At 38.9% G+C, this 25,829-nt stretch overlaps 1 protein-coding gene across 9 annotated transcripts in view; it reads left to right on the plus strand.

The window, feature by feature from the left end:
* The window catches only part of FN1 (fibronectin 1), a 70,120-nt gene that overhangs the window by 19,572 nt on the left and 24,719 nt on the right, over positions 1-25,829 (plus strand). For 5 of the 9 annotated variants that reach the window (XM_029224837.1, XM_029224840.1, XM_029224845.1 and 2 more), the window contains exons 13-26: positions 2,128-2,249; positions 4,645-4,825; positions 5,020-5,196; positions 6,023-6,151; positions 6,254-6,343; positions 7,169-7,363; positions 8,321-8,593; positions 9,904-10,170; positions 16,171-16,265; positions 17,692-17,860; positions 18,314-18,400; positions 20,709-20,900; positions 22,152-22,424; positions 23,537-23,719. In XM_029224837.1, the coding sequence (XP_029080670.1) occupies positions 2,128-2,249; positions 4,645-4,825; positions 5,020-5,196; positions 6,023-6,151; positions 6,254-6,343; positions 7,169-7,363; positions 8,321-8,593; positions 9,904-10,170; positions 16,171-16,265; positions 17,692-17,860; positions 18,314-18,400; positions 20,709-20,900; positions 22,152-22,424; positions 23,537-23,719 (2,433 nt within the window). The remainder of the gene's footprint in view (positions 1-2,127; positions 2,250-4,644; positions 4,826-5,019; positions 5,197-6,022; positions 6,152-6,253; positions 6,344-7,168; positions 7,364-8,320; positions 8,594-9,903; positions 10,171-16,170; positions 16,266-17,691; positions 17,861-18,313; positions 18,401-20,708; positions 20,901-22,151; positions 22,425-23,536; positions 23,720-25,829) is intronic. The other 4 variants (XM_029224841.1, XM_029224844.1, XM_029224839.1 and 1 more) reach the window with 1 other exon arrangement.

A 25,829-nucleotide genomic window follows, 5' to 3' on the forward strand; every position in this document is an offset into this window, starting at 1 on the left:
GAGAGGCCCGCGTACCGAAAAAAAAAAAAAAAAAAAAAAAAAAGAGGGTCATGCAACTGACTTCTGCCAATTAATTAAAACAAACACCCTGCCATGTTCTGTGAAATATATACCACTTTAGAATTAAAAATTGAGAATTTTATATATTAATTTTGGTTTTCATATAGCTTACAAATATGTGCATTAGATGAAATTAAGATTCAAAGAATGTTTGTTAGTCTTCAGCCAACTTTGAATTATTCTCAGTGGGGAAGTGAGTATATTATTCTAGAACTTTTGAGTCTACCCAGATACGCAAGTTGTATATTTGTTCTGCTAGAAAAAACTTTGTTCTCAAAGAGAATTTAATAGCAAAGATAATAATTAAGTTTGAAAATCAGTATTTTTTTCTATGACATTACAGAAAATTTAAAACTGCTTATGATCTGCTGAACTGCTTTATTAAACATGCAAAGTTTTGCTCTGTTTGACAGTGGCAGTTAGAAATTCTTGGAAAGGTTATTACAAGGAACTTTATTTTTATTTCTAAGTTGAACATTGATTGACATCATTAAAAAACAGTGTTTAGGGAAAAGATAGTATTCTGTTCTGCAAGCGTAAATTTTCCATCTATTTCATTATTATCCTAAATGGAGTCTACCCTGTTAAGAAATTGATTCCACTTCTCTTATTTTGCCTTTTTTTTAAAAAAATTATTTTATTTATTTATTTATGGCTGCATTTGGTCTTCGTTGCTGCTCGCAGTCTTTCTCTAGTTGTGGCGAGCGGGAACCACTCTTCATTTGCGGTGCTCGGGCTTCTCATTGCAGTGGCTTGTTTTGTCACAGAGCACGGGCTTTAGCGCACGAGCTTCAGTAGTTGTGGCACGCGGGCTCAGTAGTTGTGGCTCGCTGGCTCTAGAGCGCAGGCTCAGTAGTTGTGGCGCACGGGCTTAGTTGCTCCGCGGCATGTGGGATCTTCCCAGACCAGGGCTCAAACCCGTGTCTCCTGCATTGGCAGGCAGATTCTTAACCACTGCGCCACAAGGGAAGCCCTGCCTTTTTTAGAAAAACAAAAGAAACAAACCACACTTTAAATTTTGTTGGTAATAGTTATACACATTAAGATGTGGAAATATTGAATTTAGTATATACTACAAAATGTCATTTTGTTGATAAGTATTTTTGAAAAAATATGTTTGATCTCTTAATAATTTGACCGATCAATGGAATGATTTTAGAGTAAGCTTCCTGAATAAAAATAAAACTAAAACTTTTTTCCAAACTGATAGGATGCTTAGACTGATGGGATGAGAAATAAAAACTGAGTCTTTAATTATTACCTTTGTCTGTTTGTCTAAGATTCTACCCCATTTAGAAATGTGTTTGTTTTACATCATGTCATATGGCCTTTGGAATGTTTTTTCCTTCTTGATGGTAGATTTGTTCTTGATGAAAGTCTCCACAAACTAGAATTTCCTCAAAGAGGTTTAGTATAATAAGTAAATGAAACTTGTATTCTGTATTACATTATTTGTGTTAGGGTAGTTCCACAATTTTCTCACAATTCTTTGAAAATGGAAAAGAAAGCAAAGTAAGTGGCATTTAAAAAAAATCATTTTATTTGCTTATAAACAAGTTCTATTTGCATTTCTCACATGAAGGACAATAATTTATCTACTAAAAAAGGATTTGTCTCAGAGAACAGACTTGTGGTTGCCAAGGGGAAGGGGAGTGGGGGAGGGATGGAGCGGGAGTTTAGAGTTAGCAGATGCAAACTATTATATATAGAATGCATAAACAACAAGGTCCTACTGTATAGCACAGGGAACTGTATTCAATGTCCTGTGATAAACCATAGTGGAAGAATATAAAAAAGAATGTATATATATGTATAACTGAATCACTTTGCTGTACAGCAGAAATTAACACAACATTGTAAATCAACTATACTTCAATTAAAAAAAAAGGATTTGTCTCATTGATTTCCAGTGTCAATGTGTAAAAAATTAATCTCAGATAATTTTTATTGTGCTCCCATTTACGGATAAGCAAAACTGTCTTTAATTATGGCCATCCATGTGCACTAAATTTTAAGTTGAAGTGAGGGAATACTCAAGGTCACCAAATCTCACATTTTCATTTTCAGGTTCAACTGGTCCTGTCCAAGTAATAATCACTGAGACCCCCAGTCAGCCCAACTCTCACCCCATCCAATGGAATGCACCAGAACCATCTCACATTTCCAAGTACATTCTCAGATGGAAACCTGTGAGTATCCTACTTGGAAACCTTGGATATTGTGGCTCTTGAAATTAACAGATTCTGAAAATGCTTTCCAGCTTTTGAGCCAATAGATCTGATGAACTATATTCACATTGTATTTGTTTAGCGACCAAACGATATGTGGTCAATCTAATTGACATATTGATTTAGCTTTTTTTGGTACTTTAAACCAACTAACTCCTCATGTTAGAAAGGTCTTCTTTGCGAAGACTTCAAAATGTTAAGGCTTAAAATTACTCTTATCTAGTATGGAAAGAGAATATAAAGTTTTTCTATGTCTTGCAACTCCATCAAAGGGAAAAAAAAATTACTGGCATCATTTTCCATGATTTGAAAAACAAAAAAGCTAAATTAATATCTTTCTTTTTTGGTTCATGTTTTAAATGATCATTTCTTTTCTTTTTCTTTTTCTTTTTTTTTTTTGGCTTCACCACACAGCTTGCGGGATCATAGTTCCCTGACCAGGGACTGAACCCCGGACATGGCAGTGAAAGCGCCAAGTCCTAAACAATAGACCGCCAGGGAATTTCCATGATCATTTCTTAAACCTAACTTTCTATCCTATGAAGTTATTTTGATAGAAGGGAGAGAGATGATGAGAGGGAAGTACAGATGAGGGATAGTTAGTGTATTTAATGAGTGACCTTGTGATTTCCTAATAATCATCTAGAAATTGAGGAAATCACACTAAGGAGGATATTGGTCTATTAAATTTTAGTTTCTCTTACCCTCTCAAACCCACCCTGCTATCCTTCCAAAATGTATGACTCATAATTTGAGAAACACTATTTTAAACACAGGAGAAAAATGCCCACTTTTAATCACAGCTATTGGTTTCTAGGAACTAAAAGCAAAACAAAACAAAATATCTGACCAACTCATGCAGTTGTATTAAATTCTTTTTGAAAAATTCAAGCTGTTGAAATCATTCTTTTTCTTCTCTCACCCTCTTTTGTTAATGTCCGCAGTATATGGAGTAGCTGTTTGCAGAGCTGTGTGTCTAATGATGTAAATCGATGGAATCGATATATTTCCCCTCCAACACTTTATTGTCTCTCATTTTTTCATATAATCACCAGTTTTATTTACTTTAAACTTAACTCTGAAGTATTATGTGAGACCACAGTAATAAGGGATACACATAGGTATACAAAGTATATTAAGTTAGAAAGTCTTCAAAGAGTGGAGGTTGTTAATTTCTTTGAAATTTTTAACAATTTCAGGATTTTCCTTAATGTTTGTCACCTGAGAGTTTATTCTTGAGTATTTTCTTCTGATAGCAAACCAACAAAGTTCACATTGCATGAAAGGCTTATTGTTAAATCTGAGCTAATTATAATGACTAATTTAATGTTTTCACAACATTTAAATTTAAAGAGTACTAGGATCACTTTCATTTATTTCAAAAATATAAAGGGACACGAGTGTTTGAATTATTGAGGAACTGGTTGATTGGATAATTTTTTTAAATCACTGGGTATTAAAAATGTATTTTGACTTATATTAGTTTGGAATCTACACTTAAAAGGATCTTAACTTGTTTGAAGTAAGGATGTTTCTTTTCTACACATTTTAATGCAAAGAATTTTGTGCCATGATAGATTAATGAAGTTGGACAGGATGTGAAAGTATAAACTGGAGACAAAGATTAAGTAAACTGAGATCGCATTCTTCTGCAGATCGCATTCTTTTGCCCATAGTTGGCTAACCACTTATGAGGGGTGGTTTATATCCAAGAATGAGTCATAAAACCAGAGCAGTTAAACCTTGTCTGTGATTGTCCCAGGCACTGAGTCATGAAGGAATGTTATGCCTTTGACTGCTCTGCAAGAAACTTGGTTTGTAGCCCACCAAGTGAAAGGTAGAATATATGTCCTTTTCCCACTGCAGAGAGGAATATATCTCTGTTCATTATAGAAATTTAAAAGTTGGGAAAGGCAAAACTTGGGGTCTACATATTATGTTGCTGATATTAAATTGAATAATTAATCTGGCAAAAAGGAAGGTGCCCAGGACCTCCCACTGTGTAATCTTGGCCATGTCACATAATTCTGTTTCTTCACCTACAAAATCAGGGTGATAATACCAGTAACTTGGAGGATGGGGGAGATGAAGATTAAATGAGAGTATACAAGGAAAGCAGCACAGAGCTTGGCATGTAGTAAGCGATCAGTAAATATTAGCTTTAATAATCATTATTATTAATGTTAACAAATTCTGCTACAGGTTTCTATTCCGATTCCAATTTTCCATGATTTTCCTCCAAAATGGAGCTGCATAGACCCCCCATTCTTCTTTGAAGAATACTCCACATCATCTCTGAGTGTTCATCTTTGTGAATACTTGTGTGATTTTTTTTTTTTTTAACTTAAATTTTTAGAAAAATTCTCCAGACCGTTGGAAGGAAGCCACCATTCCGGGCCACTTAAACTCCTACACCATCAAAGGCCTGAGGCCAGGTGTGGTATACGAGGGCCAGCTCATCAGCGTCCAGCACTACGGCCAAAGAGAGATGACACGCTTCGACTTCACCACCACCAGCACAAGCCCAGTGGTGACCAGTACGTACCCCAGCCGCCAGCCCATCTTTGCCCACATTTCTCAGACCTGGGCTCCCCGCAGGAAGTGCCTTCCATCTCGATTCATATTATTCCATGGATGGCACCCACATTTTTAAAAACCTGATAATCTACAGACGATGCTAGTAAATTTCCACCATGGCTGAAGGCTCTCTCCCCTCTTTCTATGACTCTAGGCAACACCGTGACGGGAGAGACAACACCCTTTTCTCCTGTTGTGGCCACCTCCGAATCCGTGACTGAAATCACAGCCAGCAGCTTTGTGGTCTCCTGGGTCTCGGCTTCCGACACTGTGTCCGGATTCCGGGTGGAGTATGAGCTGAGTGAAGAGGGAGATGAACCACAGTACTTGGGTGAGCTCAACGTGTTGACGACCAGCTGCTGGGAAACCCTGCTTGGGGTGGGGCTGGGGGCATCCACGCAGGTGGCCCGGGAAGTTCGGAAGTAGTTGACAACTCAGACTGCACAAACGGCCCTCCAGTGTGAGTCTGGAAAACAACTGATCCTTTTTAGAACCAAGCTGGGTTTTTCCTGAGCCACGCTAACTTTCCCGGTCCCTGATGGGAGCTGTGTTATGCGTTAGGCTGGGCACAGGTCCACAAAACAAAAGTGTGTTCTTCCTGGAAGTAATTGCCAACATGAGGACTGCAGTGGAGAAAACGTTAGCTTTGGGAGAGGCACAATACCCTCATTCATGCTTTTCAGATTCTCATGTTTAGGGGACTTTTATAAACTTTATCATGGAGAAATAAATATACATACTGAAAAGTACACAGATCATAAACATAGAGCTCAGTGAATTTTTATAAAGTGAACACACTGGGTGACTAGGACCCAGATCAAGGAAAAGAACATCCCTCCTACCCCACTCCCCATCATCCCCCACCTATAACCACTACGTGGACTTCTAACTACAGAGGACTATGTTTACAAATCTGGGGGTGGATTAAAATTATACATCCTTAGAGAAAATATTTGGGGAAAGGGGGAAAAAAAGAAAAATTATCTCATAGTGCATTGATAATTATTGACTATCCATAGCACATTTCCTTCTAGTTTTCACTCACCACCCCCCACCCCCCCATGAATACGTAGTTTTAAAAATATCCTTCTCATAGGTTATGGAGTCATTAGAGGGATTGGTACACTCGATAGTAACCTTTCCCTTTTATTTCAAAGATCTTCCCAGCACAGCCACTTCTGTGAACATCCCTGACCTGCTTCCTGGCCGAAAATACATTGTGAACGTCTATCAGATATCCGAAGAAGGAGAACAGAGTTTGATCCTGTCTACCTCACAGACAACAGGTACACGTGTACTGTGTGGTGTGAAAAGACTTTTTTTTCTGTGAAACAGACCTATAGCAATATTTCCTGACTGTTTTTCTCATTTCTTCCTTTCTTTGTTAGCACCTGATGCCCCTCCTGACCCTACCGTGGACCAGGTTGATGACACCTCGATTGTCGTTCGCTGGAGCAGACCCCAGGCGCCCATCACAGGTCAGCTTAGCTGCCTCTTCTTGGCTCCCATGTTAATCTTGATGCCATAAAAGGTGAGGGAGAGGATTCTGATCTATGAGCAGGCAAATCACTTAAATCTCCTATGTAATTATTGGACCAGGATGGAGATGTGTGTGTGTGTGTGTGTGTGTGTGTGTGTGTGTGTGTGAGAGAGAGAGAGAGAGAGAGAGAGAGAGATATTGTCTTACAGCCTTACTTTCTTATGGATCATTTCCTCTTAAATCTGTTTTATTGACCTCCTTCACACACAAAACACACCCACACACAATCACACACATAAACCTCTAAAGCCAGCTCATGGACTTATTACACCAGGCATTCCTGTGGTAGAAGAAGGGTAATTTTTCTGAAAACCTCACTCTAAGACTTATTCTTAAAGAGGCAGCCAAGCTGTCTTCTTAGCTCATTAGGTGACTCAGCTGTCTCTGATGTTCCTAAAAGACACAGACGTGCTAGACAACTCTGTGCTCAGAGTGGTTCCTTAATTGCTTCCTTCATCCAGGGCTCGAAGAAAAGAAATCGGTTTAACATGAATATTTTCACCCTCTGGCTTCTCTAATAGACGTTTATTAAGGATCTCGTGTCTTCAAGGATGATATTTAATATTAAAAAGTTTTGCATGACTTCTTATTTTATCTTTGGACTGAATAGTCCTTATAAGAAGTAGCACTATTGAGCGAGTCAAAAAGAATCACTCATTCTGAACTAATCCAGCAAGATGCTAAGGGCTGTTAGGAAAGGGGGCCTTTTGAAACCTCTGTTTCATCAAACAGTGTATCGTACTTTTTTCTCCTGAATCTGCAGGATACAGAATCGTCTACTCCCCATCAGTAGAGGGTAGTAGCACAGAACTCAACCTTCCTGAAACTGCCAACTCTGTCACTCTCAGTGACTTGCAGCCTGGTGTTCAGTATAACATCACTATCTACGCTGTGGAAGAAAATCAAGAGAGTACTCCTGTCTTCATCCAACAAGAAACCACTGGCGTCCCACGTTCAGGTAACCTGACGATGCTTCCTGTAGTATCTTATTTCTTAAGGCGGAAGAAAGTAACATCTTTAACCTCCTTTTTGCTGGAGGAACAAAACCAACCTTGGCTTGTGTTCATTTCATGAGCCTGCTGGGGATGACGGGACGTGTAAGATGAAAGAAGAATTGCATCTGTGGGAGGGTTGCTTTGTCTCTGTCAACAGTTCTTTTATGCAAGTTGTCTCATGGATTAGTATATCCTTGAACTTATGAAATTTAGCTGAAATGTCTTCACTATAAAGTAACTTATCAAAACTGGCTATTGGCCTTCCTGATTAAAACCTGACAGCATAAAGTCTTCATATTTTTCCCCAGAAACTTAAGGGGCAGTTCATCTGTTGCTCTTAAGTATTATAAAACGATTTAGTAAAATAAAAACCACCACATTGTTTTTCAGTTGTTGCAAGGGTTTGCTTTGGGGGTTTTTTTGGTATGTTTATCTTAAACCCCTCAATAAGATACTTCATATGTTGGAAAGTCATCTGCTTACCAACATATTTTACATAAAAGCTTTTTTTTTTTTTTCCGGTACGGGGGCCTCTCACTGTTGTGGCCTTTCCCGTTGCGGAGCACAGGCTCCGGACGCGCAGGCTCAGCGGCTATGGCTCACGGGCCCAGCCGCTCCGCGGCATGTGGGATCTTCCCGGACCGGGGCACGAACCCGCGTCCCCTGCATCGGCAGGCGGACTCTCAACCACTGCGCCACCAGGGAAGCCCTACATAAAAGCTTTAAATGACACGTGTAAGCAGTGACTGAACTACAAAAATATAACCCAAAAAAGCGTATTCTCTGATTAAGAGAGAAAACTTAGCTCTGGAATGAGAGGCTCTATGAATTGCCCTATACCTTAAAAACCCAGGAAACTGGCTTTTTAAAAACAATCTTTAGCAGGAATTGAAAATGACTGGTTGGCTCTTGTCTGTTAGATAAAGTTCCCCCTCCCAGAGACCTGCAGTTTGTGGAGGTGACGGACGTAAAGATCACCATCATGTGGACACCCCCCGAGAGCGCGGTGACCGGTTACCGAGTGGACGTGATCCCCGTCAACCTGCCCGGGGAACACGGGCAGAGGCTGCCCATCAGCAGGAACACATTTGCAGAAGTCACTGGGCTGTCCCCTGGGGTCACCTATCACTTCAAAGTCTTCGCCGTGAACCACGGGAGGGAGAGCAAGCCTCTGACGGCACAACAGGCGACCAGTACGTTTGGGGTCCTTTACCTCCACCTCAGACCCTCCACCCTCACTTCCAACCTGTGCTGGGTGGGCAGCATGCCATCACTTGTAGTTAGAAATAGGAAAATACTCAGGGGATAGGGAATGTATACTGGACATAAAGCACATTAAACTTGAAAACAAAACTTAGACAAGCTCTGTAGAGGCTAAATGGTAACCCATTTCCCAAATACACATACTGGGGGAATGGCACTAAGAGAGGAGAACTTAACCTAATTTTCCTTGCTAATGGAGACATGGAGTGAAAATTTGAGTACATTTTTGGGTAACTAAATATACCTAGATCAAACTTTAAATGTAGTATCTTTACCGTTCTATAGTAGAATTCTTTGCAAATAGTAATTGCTAAAACATTTAGTGCGTATTAGGCACCAGGTCATATGCTCAGTTCTTTACAAGCCTCATCCTCATATTTAATCCTCGTTTTGAGTTAATGAGGAAGATCTTATTATTATCCCTAGGGGATACATGAAGAAAATGAAGCTTATAAAAAATTCTGCAACTTGTAAAGTCACAAAGCTGGGAAATGATTGAGCTGGAACCACACAGACCTATGTCTTTTTGACTCCAAAGCCCATGTTTTCAGTGATTATACTTGACTACCTCTTAAACATTTCCTCCCTCTGAAAAGTGTTTTAAATTATTGTAGGGAGGCTGCCAGTTACACACTCAAGAAGGAAACTCACAATTTCTATGGTTCTTTCTGATAGTCAAACTCACCAGGGTCTTACTATAAATCTGAGGTTCTGAGTATATGCTATAATTATTGTCTAATCTGAATCATGTGAAAATAACTTTTATTACTCAAGCAAAGGACTAGTCATTGAATAGATGCAGAGAATATCACTTTTGTTCCATGTGGAGCTTTCCTCTTGCCCTCATTTACGTGGGCTAATTTCTCTTTTTTCTTAACCTGTTTGGCTCAGAGCAGAGCAAATTGTGGCTTCACAAGTATTTGTTTTTGTTTTTAAATACCATCTCTGTATGTTAGTGTAATTTCTGAGGATGATGGGAAAGCCATGCTATAAAATTAGCCTTCCCACAGGATCAAAGTCAAGCAAAAACAGTGAGCAATTTCTCATGACTGACATAGAGTTTTGCAGAGTTCTCTGTAGCACTCAATCTCTTCGTGGCTAAATATTTCCAAGGTTTTGATCTTAGTTTCAACCTGGAGAAGAAAGAACTTAGAAAATTCAGTCAAGCTTTAGGATTTCAGTATGATAATTTTGAGGTGCAAATATTTCTCGACGTGTTTCATTTCATCTTTTTTTCTAGAATTGGATGCTCCCACCAACCTCCAGTTTATCAATGAAACTGACACCACCATCATAGTGACCTGGACTCCACCTCGTGCCCGGATAGCCGGGTACCGACTGACTGTGGGCCTGACCCGTGGAGGCCAGCCCAAGCAGTACAACGTAGGTCCCTCGTCCACGCAGTACCCACTGAGGAATCTGCAGCCTGGCTCCGAGTACTCTGCAACCCTCGTGGCTGTGAAAGGCAGCCAGCAGAGCCCCAGAGCCACTGGAGTCTTCACCACTCGTAAGTCAAAGGTTAAATGTCTTTTCTTAGTGATATCATAGGTTCTTATCTATATTTACATTCTCTCTCCTTCATCCACTTTTTTAAAAAGTTAACTTAGGGAATTCGCTGGCTGTCCAGTGGTTAGGACTCTCTGCGCTTTCACTGCCCAGGACCCAGGTTCAATCCCTGGGGATCCCGAAAGCCCCTCGGCACAACCAAAAAAAAAAAAGTTAACTTAAAAAACTTTGTACAAGATTAAATAATGTTTTTAATTTAAAAAAATGATTTAAAGCAGTACTACTCAAAGTGTGACCCATGAACCCATTGCTAGTCTGCGAACTGTTTATTGCATGGACTAAGGAGCTTATGCCAGAATGTAGATGATGGAGCACACCGTTTAGTTCAGTTGATACTTTTTTGAAGCAAGGTTTTCTTAATGAAGGAAGCAGTGCATTACCTGACATATGTTGCCAAGATCCTTATTTTCTCTGGGACCAGCACTTTGAGTAACATTGTTTAGAACACCCAGTTATTTGAAAATTGAAGGCTACTGTATTAAATGAATTTACCAAATACTAGTTAAGGCAAGAAAAAAAATCAGCACCTATGTCTACATCCTAATACTTTGGGTATTGAATGATAGCAGTAAATGTGGAACAAAAACATCTACCAGTTGAATAGAAACCAACAGGACAAGAAGCCAAGGAAATGATTTCTTTACAAGTGTTGACTGCAGCAGATTTAAGTACCTTCTGCAGAACAGAATAGCTTTTTTTTTTTTTTTAAATTACTCTTGAAATTCCACAGAAGGAAAAATACTGACAGTAATGTTTGGTCCTGTCTGTCTTTTGCTCAACACTTTACAGGAAGTGGCCTTAAATCTCTTACATATCTATATCACTATTATAGAGGACTGTATTCATAAACTGATTTCTATCAAATGCAACTCATTTACATTACAAAGAAATATGAGACCCATCATTTCTAGATAAGCATTAATTTTTATTTTTAACTCACTTTGAATTCCAGAAGGACCTAACTTAATACTTTTTCAGCATATATTGCAACTATGAACTAGCTTGCAATTTCCTAAAAGCTTTCCACAAATCTTACTCTTTGACTAATTTGAAAAGTAGACGTTAAAAAGCATTCAAAAAGTGATTATAAGTTTAGGTTTTACATTACTATGGAATTTATTTCACAAAGAAAATTCTCCCTGTAAGAATTCATAATTTACTAAAAATTTATTTCCATTTAAATTTCGTGTATGAAGTTTGGCTACTAAAGGCTTTTTCTTAAGTAACTGCTAATCATAGGCAAGTAAAATCTGTTTTTATCTCTAAGTTAACCTCTAAATTTTGCTTTTTTATGTTACATGTTACTAAGATACTCTAAAATCTATTAACATGAAATCAATATCTTTGCATTTCTTGTAAATGTCTGTTTCTCATAGATGACCTTCTTTTCATTAGAATGGAAATTTCAGTAGATTTAGTCTTTTACTGACCATGTATACTTCTGTATATTATCTATTTTACTTTTTAACGAGACATATTTTACGTAGTTTCTTTTGTTCGATAGAGTGCCTATAAAAGAAAAAGCATTTTATTTATTTATTATTTTATTGAACTATAGTTGAATTACAATGTTGTGTTAATTTCTGCTGTACAGCAAAGTGATTCAGTCATACATATATATATATTCTTTTTCATATTCTTTTCCATTATGGTTTATCACAGGATATTGAATATAGTTCCCTGAGCTATACAGTAGGAACTTGTTGTTTATCCATGCTATATATGCTAGTTTGCATCTGCTAATCCCAGACTCCCAATTCTTCCCTCCCTTCCCTCCCCTCCCCCTTGGCAACCACAAGTTTGTTCTCTATATTTGTGAGTCTGTTTTTGTTTCATAGATACATTCATTTGTGTCATATTTTAGATTCCACATATAAGTGATATTATGTGGTATTTGTCTTTCTCTTTCTGACTTACTTCACTTAGTTTGATAATCTTTAGGTCCATCCATGCTGCTGCAAATGGCATTATTTCATTCTTTTTTATGGCTGAGTAGTATTCCACTGTGTATATATACCACAACTTCTTTATCCATTCATCTGTCTATTGACATCTAAGTTGTTTCCATGTCTAGTCTGTTGTGAATAGTGTTGCTATGAACATAGGGGTGCATGTATCTTTTAGAGTTATAGTTTTGTCTGGGTATATGCGCAGGAGTGGGATTGCTGAATCATATGGCAACTCTATTTTTAGTTTTTTGAGGAACCTCCATACTGTTCTCCATAGTGACTGCACCAATTTACATTCCCACCGATAGTGTAAGAGGGTTCCCTTTTCTTCACACTCTCTCCGGCATTTATCATTTGTAAACTTTTTAATGATGGCCATTCTGACTGGTGTGAGGTGGTACCTCATTGTAGGTTTGATTTGCATCTCTCTAAGAAAAAGCATTTTTAATGATACTAAAAATAATTAAATGGAGTGGGTGGGGCAATATTGACTATTTCAAGTACTTCTGGAGACTTTGATATATTGGACATGTTATTTTATTATCTGCACAATACATTTATTGATAAATATAATTTTATTTGAGTTAGCTGATAGAACTACTTTTATTAGATAAAGGTCAATGTCATGCCTTGCACATTGTATACTTAAAAAAATTTTTTTTTCCATATGGTTTATCACAGGATAGTGAATATAGTTCCCTGTGTTATACATTAGGACCTTGTTGTTTATCCATTCTAAATGTCATAGTTTGCATCTACCCACCCCAAACTCCCAGTCCATCCCTCTCCCTCCCTCAAAAAATATTTGTTGAGTAGATGATTGAGAAAATAGCTCAACCGAGCTTAGATTTAAATAAACCTCTGTAAGCAGTGAGTTCTACGACTTCATTTGAACTTCAAGTGCTCTCTGAGGCTGTGAACATCAGCAGGGCTTGCATGTTTTTGAAATTGCTTTAAGTTTCTGTAGCTTTTTACTGTTAACAAGCTGAATTCTGGGAATAACTTTTCTGGGTTTTATAACTTTTGTTAAAAGCACATGGCAGGGGGTGGAGGAGCTGTTTCTGGGGAAAATCAGCTTACTCCTTTGTAAATAGGGCAAATTTTATTTTTTTAACGTCCAGGCTGTCCTTCACCTAACAAGACCTGCCAGAATCCATAGCTCATACTTACAGTCACATTCTTTGTTTGCCATCAGTTTGTGGGTTTGTGGTTTGGAGAGTTTCCTGTAATGGTCTTCCCAGGCAGAGAGCATCATCTGAAGCTTGAGAAGGTTCTAGCTGGCTGGCTCAAGCAATAGAAAACACCCAATCTTAAAGCCTAAGACAGTTGAGGAGAATGTTTTTTGTGAAACAATCGTGGCTTTCCCAGATGTTCAGTGAAAGAAGCGGACTGCTCTCTGGATTGTTTCTTGTGGGCATTAACATGGTCACCCAGGGCTGGCCATGGCATTTTGGCAAAGTCAGTGGCAGCCAAGTGGTGTATGATTCCAGAGCCTCTGGGGAGGCATCATAGGTCACCCATCCTAATTCCACTGAGAATACCCTCCAAACGACAACACACTCATGAAACGTCTCTCCAAACCAGCAGAACTTCAGTTCAGCCGGTAAAGCAGCCATGACAAAGTATGCCCACATGTATTTTATTTTTTCAGACAGCAGTATTTTAAAAATACTTCTGGGGGGCTTCCCTGGTGGCGCAGTGGTTGGGAGTCCGCCTGCCGATGCAGGGGACGCGGGTTCGTGCCCCGGTCCGGGAAGATCCCGCGTGCCGCGGAGCGGCTGGGCCCGTGAGCCATGGCCGCTGAGCCTGCGCGTCCGGAGCCTGTGCTCCGCAATGCGGGAGGTCACAACAGTGAGAGGCCCGCGTACCGCAAAAAATAAATAAATAAAAATACTTTTTAAAAAATTGCACATTAAAATCCAGATTGGAAAACACTGGAAGAATTGCAGTGCTGGGCCTGAATTTTCCCATGACTGGAGCTGAGTAGTAATGGAGTACTACTTAAAGACTTTTTAAAAAAATGTTTTATTTATTTATTTTTATTGGGGTATAGTTGTTTTACAATGTTGTGTTAGTTTCTGCTTTACAGAGAAGTGCAGTAGAGTTCTCCGTGCTGTACAGCAGGTTCTCATTAGTTATCTATTTTATACATATTAGCATGTATATGTCAATCCCAATCTCCCAATTCATCCCACCCCCTTCTTTCCCCCCTTGGCATCCACATGTTTGTTCTCTGTGTCTGTGTCTCTATTTCTGCCTTGCAAACCGGGTCATCTGTACCATTTTTCTAGATTCCACATATATGTGTTAATATACGAGATTTATTTTTCTCTTTCTCAGAGTAGGCTTAAAGACTCTTAATGTTCATTTGTCTAAGTCTGGAGGATAAGTCTTTGTCTCACCAGCCATTCATAATTTAGTATAAATGCGTTTACTAGTGTTTTGTCCCCAGTGGGCACAAAAATTTGGTTGAGACGTAAAGAGGAAGGAATTATGAAGGCACTAAACATGTGACCAAGGCCATCCACACGCTTGAAAGCCCTGAATTTGACTCACCAGACACAAATGTCTTGCCTTCTGAGACCTCACCTTTCCCATAGCAGCCAGTTATTGAAATGCTTATTACAAGATTTAGTTGTTCTGCCAATTACATTTTAGAGATTCTAAATTTATGAAAAGATTTGTAAGATTGTTGAAAATATCTATTTCAGATTTATGTACACATACTCTTTTTCTTCCTCTTTTTCTTGTTCTTTTTTTAATTAAATTTTTTAAAAATTAATTTATTTATTTATTTTTGGCTGCGTTGCGTCTTCATTGCTGCACGTGGGCTTTCTCTAGTCACAACGAGCAGGGGCTACTCTTCGTTGCGGTGTGTGGGCTTCTCACTGTGGTGGCTTCTCTTGTTGCGGAGCACAGGCTCTAGGCGCGCGGGCTCAGTAGTTGTGGCGCACAGGCTTGGTTTCTCTGTGGCATGTGGGATCTTCACAGACCAGAGCTCCAACCCCTGTGCCCTGCATTGGCAGGCGGATTTTTAACTACTGCACCACCAGGGAAGTCCCTCTTGTTTTTTTTAAAGTATTATTTTCACTAAGAAATAGCAGTGATGTCAGGATGCTAGGAGATTCGAAATAAACTTTTATTATAATTCCTAATTCCAGTGGCAGAATACTAAATTTCTGCAGTGTGATTATTCTGAGTGAATAATCACATATTTAAGGAAAGTATCTTTAGAATTTATAAGTGCATCCATGGTGGCAGATTTCACTTACCTTTCACATGGCATCTCTTTCTGCAACCAAAAATAATTGGCCATCATTATGTAGTGATTCAGCATATAGCTATTTTTAGATAATCATCTATAATTTAACCATTATTCTCAAAATAATGGTTAAGAAGCGGAGTGATAATCAGTTTGTGATGACCAGTTTTACTTTTTATATGGGATTCTATACTGATGATATAGGGAAAGTTATTGTCATCAAACTCAAATCCCAAACATGATGAAAAGACACAAATTTCAGAATCCAAGGAGTTGAAAGGGTCCTCTGTGGTCATCCAGCTCCTTGTTACTTAAATGTGATTCCCAGACTGACAACACTGGCGTAACAGAAATGCAAACTACCTAGCCCCATGTGGACCTACAGAATCAGAACCTGCATTTTAGCCAGGTCTCAGATGATTTGTGAGGCACATGAAAGGTTGAGAGGCATTGACCTACTCCAAATTTTCACATATGTCACATTCTGGATCCATTAGCTGACTAAAACTGAGGTTCTCGATAAAAATATTTGTTATCGGGACTTCCCTGGTGGTCCAGTGGTTAAGACTCCACACTTCCACTGCAGGGGTTGCGGGTTCGATCTCTGGTTGGGGAACTAAGATCCCACATGCCACAAGATGCGGCCAAAAGATTAAAAAAAAATTTTTTTTGTTATCTGCGTTCTCTGTGATTCTAAGGCTTGAACACACGCTTTGATTCCATTTCACAGTGCAGCCTCTGAGCTCCATCCCCCCTTACCACACAGAAGTGACTGAAACCACCATTGTGATTACATGGACACCTGCTCCAAGGATTGGTTTTAAGGTAAATTGCAGATGTTCCTCATCCCTTGTAATCCAGCCCTGGGTTGCCCTCGTGTTTCTGGATGTAGTTGAAACAGGATGCTCAGGAGTCAGGAGACTTGGGTTTCGTCCTGTTTCTGTTCATACCTCTCTGAGCACTTTGTCAGGGCATCACAATACTTCTGCTTCCCTGAATTGCTGGAAAGATGGACTGAGGCAGTGAAAGTGCTTTGCAAAGAGGAAAACATTAGTATGGAACTGTTAGTTGTTATCTTGTTTTCTCTATCCTTTCTCCCAGGGAGTTAGATTTAAAGATATATAGGGAAACTGCTCTTGTTGTGTTGTTCTAAATAGGTATCAGCAAGTTCACAAAAACCAATTTAAGGAGACCAATTAAACTCAGAGTCACTCAAAAATCACATTTTTATCCAATCAGTTTCATCTCAACGTGTTCAAAGCCCCTTAGGTGAATCTCTTAATAGACATTAAGATTAAGGTCTTCCCTATAGATATCTGGATACATGTTCTTTAAAGTAATGGTATTAGGGAAGTGCTGAATACAAATGAATGTGTTTAAAAGAATTCCTTTTTTTGGCATTTAGAGTGTGGAGAGAGAAATATTTATTGTAATTGAAAATCAAGACTAAATCCCCATGATTGTTTGTTTAAAAAAATATACCAAAGATCATTTCTTTTTCGAAATACGCAAATGGCATATTGATGATTATGCTACTTAAATATAAAGAAACCCTTTTTGAAGATTGTCAGTATACCTTTTAAATTTCCCTTATAGTGTCATTTTGACTTTCAGGAGCCTTATAAAGTACTAAGGATGTCTCTAGAGCTGAACACTGATGACACGATATTACCTAGGCTTTTCAAATAAAATACTAAAAGGATTGAAAATTAAGGGCACATTCATCTTAATTCTTCTTTTGTAACATATCAGCCTGCAGTTGAAGCTGTCCTTCTTTAAAAGGAGTGTTTTTGAAGTACAGAGTGTTACAGGGACTGGTACATTTAAGTTGAATGCTAATAACTCATTAAAGAGAGAACTAGAGGATTTCTTCCAGCAAAAAGAAAATAAGAAATGAACGGGCATGTGGCCCAAAGCCCTTGTGTACTTCTGGTTTGTACCAGGAGATTATTTATCAAGCAAAACAGTATGTAATGATGTTTCTCTGGAACCTTCCATTACAAGCTACCTTAACTTAGTTTTGGAAGATACTTCCCCTAAGTGGCACCCTCCCCCACCGCCCCCAGTTCCAGGGAATTTCCAGCTACATTATTTAATAGAGCTAAAGTAAGGTCCCAGCTCATTCCCAACTAAAAGCAGAGTGCAGTTCCTGAGGAGTCCACATTATGCAAAGCATAACCACAACCTCTCAGCAGTAACCCAGCTCTGGAAATATTTGTCCTTGGTGTTTATTTTGCTTTTTTTTTCCTAGCTGGGTGTACGACCAAGCCAGGGAGGGGAAGCACCACGAGAAGTGACCTCAGAGTCAGGAAGCATCGTTGTGTCTGGCCTGACTCCAGGCGTGGAATACATTTACACCATCTCAGTCCTGAAAGACGGGCAAGAGAGAGATACACCAATTGTGAAGAAAGTGGTGACACGTAAGAGGAGTTCTTTGCCTCTTTTCGTTTTTTAAATTGTTCCACTTTTTTAAAGTAGCTGATAGCAATATCACTTTTTACTTATGATAATGACCCAAGGGAAAGATTTCATCCCTACTTATATTATTAGCTATTTCTAAGTTAGGAGTAGCAAGTTCAATTCATGTCGTATAGTCTATGGCATCGGAAGTGTTCTTTCCATGTCAAAAATGTTTATGAACTGGTAAGACAGAAAAAAATTTCAGTAGTGTTGCAAAATTAAAAATTGTAAAAAAAAAAAAATTCTCTCAGAGAATTGCTGTCCAGCATGGACTTAAATAAATAACTTCTTTATTTTTACTGATTGTGGAAGGAAGGAAGGAAGGGAGGGAGGAAAAGAGAGAGAGGTATTCCACAGCTCAAGTGCTTTGTGCTAGCTTTAACTTTTAATTAAAAAATTTTTTTTCTGCATAGCACTGTCTCCACCAAAGAACTTGCACCTGGAAACAAACCCTGACACTGGCGTGCTTACTGTCTCCTGGGAGAGGAGTACCACCCCAGGTAAGCCTGGGATGTATCATAGGGCAAGTATATGCAATGCCTTCCCAAGACAAAGTTCAGAAACTGTGTTCCCTTCAGAGAAAGGGTCAAAATTATAAGTACCTAGCTCTCCATAAAAAAATACAGGCGTACATCGTAGAGTAACATATAGGGTGTTTTACTGCATGTTTATTTAAATTACAGGAAAGAGAGCAAGGTAGACCCTTATTGAGCTATAGGGAATCATGAGGGCTGAGGAAAAGCATTCTGAGCAGTCAGTCCTTTCTGCTCAGTGACATTCCAAACCGCCAAACAAATGGCTGAAGTTATACTTCCTAATTTTCCATTTGTGGGTTATCATAGATTCTAAGTATATTACTCAATAAACTTAGATATTTCACAAATATTTTATCATGAGTTGCACCACAAAAATCTCGGGGTAGAAATGACCTCCATTTTACAGAGTGAAAAAACTGAGACTCAGAAAAAAATCGACTTATCCATAGTCACAAATTTTAAATGTTACAGAACTGGGATTGTAACTTAAGTGCTCAGACTCACTCTTACACCAGACTTCAAGTATTTGGATTTTTAATTGTTAGTTTGTTTTACTTATACTCAATGAGAAATTTGGCTAACTGGCATTCCATGACTGTTTTTAAAGCTTTACATAAAGCTTCTGTCTAGGGCTTCCCTGGTGGCGCAGTGGTTGAGAGTCTGCCTGCCGATGCAGGGGACGCGGGTTTGTGCCCCGGTCTGGGAAGGTCCCACATGCCGCGGAGCGGCTGGGCCCGTGAGCCATGGCCGCTGAGCCTGCGCGTCCGGAGCCTGTGCTCCGCAACGGGAGAGGCCACAACAGTGAGAGGCCCGCGTACCGCAAAAAAAAAAAAAAGCTTCTGTCTAAACTCGTTCACACATATTAAAAATTATTTACAGAATCCTAAAATGTGTAAAGATACCTATGGCAATATTCAAGTATCATGATGTACCAGGACAATGGCAAGCGAAATTTTAGACATTCTCGACATTTGCCAAGTCCATGTGAAAGTCTCTTTCAATGAGGAATGTAAACTAAAATATTTAATATTGGGTATATTGGGGGAATCACTATTGAGATATCAGGATACTCATTATTGAGAAAATTCTCAATTAAACAAAATTCAAAATTAAAAACAGAAATGCCAACTAATGTTGATGGTATCTATAACTCCTATACTTTTTCATTAATGGCTATATTTAGTTTATTATTTCACTCTTTCTATTTGTACTCTAATCTTTTAAACAGTTCTTCCCTTTGCTTGGGCACACAGCTAAGGCAATTTATTTATAAGTCAGATCAATATGTGCAGTCACACGCAATAAAGCTAGCTTAAAATATCCTTTTTAATTCCCCTCTGAAGTAAAGTGACTTTAGTGAAGTTTTCATTATCTGTGGAAACATCATTTAAGCCAAAACTACACTATTTCCAGCTGAATTACTCTAAATTTGAAACTTTTAGGTTGGCAAGTTTCATGCCTGTCAGAAGCTAGATCATTAATATTTAGTCTTAATGGATGGCTTAGCCTGTCCATCTGAATGGTCACTAGCCAGTGTAATGACCCAAACATTGATTTCCCATCCACTTGGATTTCCTTGTATATACCACTTTAGTGGTCACCCTATTCCTAATTATAAAATGTGCCATCATTTTCTCTCCCTTTAGTAAGTTTAACTTAAATATACTTCCTCGCTTTACTTTTAGTCTTTCCCCATGGATTTCAGTTCATCACTATTTTAATTTGAATGTCTCTCTCCTCCCCTCAGCCCTCTCACTGTCCCACTTCTATGATTCCTAAAGTCTTCAGCAGTTAATATACTTTTTCTAGGATAAGTAGAGCCGCTTTTGCTTTTTACTTTTTCTCCTTTCCTATTCCCTTCCTGTAAATCCCATAGGTTTAGACCTTGTAAATTAGGAGAGCCCACTTTGGGGAATGTGCCTAAGGGTGAGAGCCATTCCATCCCAGCAGGTAAAATAGAATAGTCTTCAGCTGTCCTGCAAATGATCCATTAAGAAAAACAGGGTAGAGTGGTAGAAGGACCATGGAATTTAGAGACAGAAAAGCTTTTGGTAATCATTTCCCCTTTCCAAGATTTTCTTAAACTGAGGATATTAATACCTCCCTCAAAGGGTTGTTGTAAGCCCCGAATGACCATAGATAGAGTCTTCAGTACATAAATGCTGAGTCCTCTCCCCATTCCCTTTCGAGGGTACATCGTTGGAGTTGAGTTTAATAGGCTCTGGGTCACAAATGTTCTGGGCAGTAACTTCCTCCTTTCTGTTTTCTCCAGACATTACTGGCTATAGAATTACCACCACCCCTACAAATGGTCAGCAGGGATATTCTTTGGAAGAAGTGGTCCATGCCGATCAGAGTTCCTGCACTTTTGAAAACCTGAGTCCTGGCCTGGAGTACAATGTCAGTGTTTACACTGTCAAAGATGACAAGGAAAGTGTCCCTATCTCTGATACCATCATGCCAGGTAATGGAAAAATAAGCTATTATCCTCAGAGTGGCAGTTTCAGTAAGAGTGGGGATTAGCATCTTAATCCCCAGTTGGTTGAATGTGTCAAATATGTTTGGGATTTAATTCTGACCTCCGAACCACACTCTCTAGAACCATGAAGTCAAAGCAACTATTTGGACAAATGCTTGCTGTTAACACTGCTTGACTGTCTGTGCTTCACTGGGATGCTCTTTGTCTCGATGGGTATGCAATGGAGTGGCAACCATGGCATTAACTCTGTACTGTCCGCTCACGTGGAACTATTACTAAAATGATGTCATGTGTCTGTACTCAGTACTGACAGGCGAAAAGTAATATGGTAAATGCATCCCATCCGTACATTTGTGCCTGATCTTACAGTCTCCATATGTGAGCACTGAAATAGCTCTTGGTTGACACATTCATTTCTTCATCGTGCCGTTTCAAATTCTTTTTTTAAAATTGAAAAAAAAAAAAAGAAAGGCCACACCTTTAGGGTGTTCTTTCTTGTGGATTGAATGACAACATTGAAAAGACCTATTTAGGGATAGGTTTGTTGTCAGTCCAAAATTGAATCGTGACAGATGAAAGCATTGGACAGATTGTGTTCTTTGCATCATTTGGTGGAATGCTTTTACTAATGCTACTTAAATAATTTTGATTATGAAATGAATAAAATATTAACAGTAGCCTTGGACTCAGGCCTGTCTTTCCCCTGAATGTGCTTTGGAGTGGCACATTTTATACCATACATTCATAATGCATTAGCATTATGACCGTGATGTTGTCATGAGTTTTTCTACTGGGAAAAAAAAGAAAAACTCATCAATCAATTTTTTTTAACCCTCTTCATGAAAGTTTTATTTTCCTACTAAAATAGTTTTGGATTTTTTTTAAACTTTGCTGATACTTACTACAGGTATTATGTCTAGGTTCTAAGAATGGTTTTGACATCCTAAACAGGACTATAATTTTTAGACCCCGAGAGATTTAAATTTTACTGTTTGGGGGATTTTCAAAAAACAAACAAAAATCCCTGAAGTAATATTGTAACCTGTTTTATTCTCCCAGGGAAACTATTCATGGTGCTTAAAAAGTCTTTTCAGATAATATGGAGCAGATTGCATATTACCATCATTGCTTTAACACTATCAGTTTTACCACTAGTAACCTGATGTACACCGCTTTATTTTTCCCTCTTTTTTGCCTCTGTTTTCCTTTGCCCTCCTTTGCTTTGTAACTCAATAGAGGTGCCCCAGCTCACTGACCTAAGCTTTGTTGATATAACCGATTCAAGCATCGGCCTGAGGTGGACCCCGCTAAACTCTTCCACCATTATTGGGTACCGCATCACAGTAGTTGCGGCAGGAGAAGGTATCCCTATTTTTGAAGATTTTGTGGACTCGTCAGTAGGATACTACACAGTTACAGGGCTGGAGCCTGGCGTTGACTATGACATCAGCGTTATCACTCTCTTTAATGGCGGAGAGAGTGCCCCTACTACACTGACACAACAAACCGGTGAATTTTGAAAACTTCTGTTTTTGAGACATGGATGGTGTTGCATGCTACCACCAGTCACTCTGGTTAAATGTGGATGTTTCAAGGGAAAAGCCAGCAATTTGCCAAAGAGTAAGAGCGGGTGGATCGATTGGTAAGGAGTGGAATGCATATGCCAAACTGATTGGATGAAGATATATACAGCAGTCTTAAGTACATTTTCATTTAAACCGTGAAGATGTGTAAAGCCAGAGATAGATATCTAATCTATCAAATACAAAATGGAAAAAGTTCATTGAATTTGCCGACCTAGAATGATTTTTTAAAAATCTAACATTAATACCAAATTGTATCATGAGCACCACTTAATAAGAAATGTACTTCCAAAATGTAACATTAGACCCTTCTTTCAATTATTTGATAAACTCTACCATGTTCCTTCTTTGTGACTGTCTAAAAAACGATTGAACTTTAGGGTAGAGTGGAAGGAGGGTTTTTTTTGCGGTAGGAGAAAAAGAGACTTTGGAACATTCTAGATTTCATTGCCATGGTGAGGTAAAGAAACTCCTCTTTAACCACAGTCTGGGGACCAGCATGCAACATTATAAAGGTTCTCTGCCCTGCATGGTAAGAAACATGCTGAGAACCAATTTGCATGAACCCCTTTCACTTGTAAGTAGAATTCACTGAATGGAATTGTAGCTATGGCAGTAGCTGTAGTCATTCCTGTCAGAGGGGAATTTAAGACCCTCTTGTGTTTTTGTCTGTGTGCATGTGTATCTTTGGAAAGTATTGCTATGTTTCTCTTTGCTGTGTAGCAACCTAAGCCTCTTCAGCCTGGGATTAAACAGTCATCAGTTGTATTAATCATGTACATGGATTTTATGTATTTGAAAGTGAATCGAATTGACCCTTTAAAATATATTGATGGCAGAAAGGTTAAAGGGGCCTAACAGTACTGGGTGTAGTGTTTTATTTTTAACAGTAGTTCACTATGATTTAGATTAGACTATTTGCATGATGATGACTCGTTTCCTTTATGCATGAAATACTGGTTTTACCTTTCCAGCTATTCTTGTTAGCTTTAATTTTTAAGTGACATTAACTTAGTCTTCCTTCCTATTTGAAACCAGCTGTCCCTCCTCCCACTGACCTGCGATTTACCAATGTTGGTCCCGACACGATGCGTGTCACCTGGGCCCCACCTCCATCCATTGAATTGACCAACTTACTGGTGCGCTACTCGCCTGTGAAAAATGAGGAGGATGTTGCAGAATTGTCAGTTTCTCCTTCAGACAATGCAGTGTTCTTAACAAGTAAGCGGTCAAGTATATTTGTTCAATAAATACTAAGCTAGCACATAAGGAAGAGATTCTGTGTCCTCAGGTAGGAGCAAGAAAGATTAAGACAGCTACAACAGAACTACAGGCTAGACTCCAAATCTAACGTGCAGCTCTATAAATTTTGAAAGATGTCATGTTTGTTGTTATTTTAGTATATCTTTGATATCTACAACTTTTTAAAAATCAGAGTGGAAAAACCCCAACAGTGAAGTTTAAAGACTTCAAACAAGTTCTGCTTCCAAATAAGCACATAAAAATAAATATGGGCCCAGAGAAATTATATGACTAAATCTTAGTGTTTAACGAGACAAAAAATGAGGATTGAAACTAGTGTCACGGTATCTGTCTTATTCTCATTTAAGTGTCAGCAGGTAATCTATTTGGCATTTGAAGACTTAGAAACAGTGACTGGTCACTCAGGGTACATCAGGACTCTAATTTGAAGAAAGAGCCAGAAGTGTAATTTGTACTTCAAAAAGAATCTGTTAGTAGGATTTCTCTGAAGGCTGAGGACTTAGAAAATAACTGAAACTAAAATAAACAACAACAATTTATGGAAATTGTTTCTAGTTTCTTCCCTTTGAAATTGATATTTTTTATTAAAGAAAATAAAAGGAGGCTGCAACATGGTGCTGTTTCACATGTTGCTTCTCATTATTTTCACTGTAATAGTAAAATACACATATAAGAACAAAAAGCAAAAGCTTCTACATAAGGGAAAAAAAAAAATTTAGGTACATTACCAGATGATGGTCTGAAAACATCCTCTATCTTTCGAACGTATTTTAGAGAGTGAAATACAAAGAAAGGCAGCTCAGCACGACCATAGTCTTGGTTTCCAATTCTGTGGCTGAGGGCGAGAAATCCTCATTTCTGCCTATCAGTGGGGCTATGATTCTGTTCTGGAGCATTCTGGAATCAGTAGTTACAGCATTACCCAATACACAAGGCTCTGCTTCAGGACCTCTTCTGCCCCACCTTAGCCATAGACCTGTCACATGTTATTCATATGCTCTAAGATCTTATTCTAGATTCTATTCTAGATCTCACGGTAGCCATTTCCCCCCCAGAGAAGCCATTATTATCTTGTTTTACAGATGAAGCAACTGAGGTCTCCAGTGGCTAAGTAAATTGCCCCTGGCCAAGCAGGAAGGAGGAAAGGGGAGTCCAAGCATCCCATCTCCTAGTCTGGTGCTTCAGGGGCCCCTGCAGAAGGGGAGGTGGTGTAGAGGGGAATGGGGGTCTTTTGAGTAGGAGTTCAATGGTTAGAAACCTTACTCTGTACCTTTTCTGGTACCTCAGAATGAGAGAAGAGGAGACCCAGGAATATATATTCAACTCTTAAGTATTCTCTTCTTACCTTAATAGGACAGAACCCATCACTCCCGATGAGTATGACCCTTTTTCAGTAAGGGTTAATTGTTAAGACCACTGGTCTTGGCTTAGGGCTCAACTCCTGTGTGATCTTGGGCAAATGTATCGAAAAAATAACTTCTCTGTGCCTTAGTTTTGTCATTAGGAACTGGGGATAATTGTAAACTAAATTTTTGGAGGTAATAGATATGTTCATTATCTTGAATGTGGTGATGGTTTCACAAGTGTATACATTTGTCAAAATCTGTCAAATTAGACACTTTAAATATTTTCAGTTTATTGTTTGGCAATAAAGCAGCTTTAAAAAGTAGCAAAAGAAAAAAAAAAAGGTAGCAAACTACCTGCTAGGGTGATTGTGAGAGGTAAATGATATTCACAGTGCCACAGTCATTATCACATGCCCTCAACAGGCGTGCCGTTAAGTGGATGATAGAAATATTACTGTGCTGCAGCAACTCCATCTTATTTCGGATGCAGCTGAGTCATACCCGCACAGGTGGAGCTGGGGGCAGGGCTTAGAGATGCTACAGGGCAAGGTGACCCTTCCTCATCACCTACTGACAGCCCCTCTGCAGGCAGCAACACTCACTTAGGTGTAAACAGGCTTTAAGACAGGACTCTTGGATATTTTATCCGTTGAAATAGTCCTAAGGGTGCTTTGGTTTTTCATTCTTTCAAGCACATTTTAAAAATAATTCCAACTTGCCTC

The sequence above is a fragment of the Monodon monoceros genome, unplaced genomic scaffold (genome assembly GCF_005190385.1).
Source record: "Monodon monoceros isolate NGI ecotype Baffin Bay Population unplaced genomic scaffold, NGI_Narwhal_1 Super_Scaffold_16, whole genome shotgun sequence".
Lineage (NCBI taxonomy): Eukaryota > Metazoa > Chordata > Mammalia > Artiodactyla > Monodontidae > Monodon > Monodon monoceros.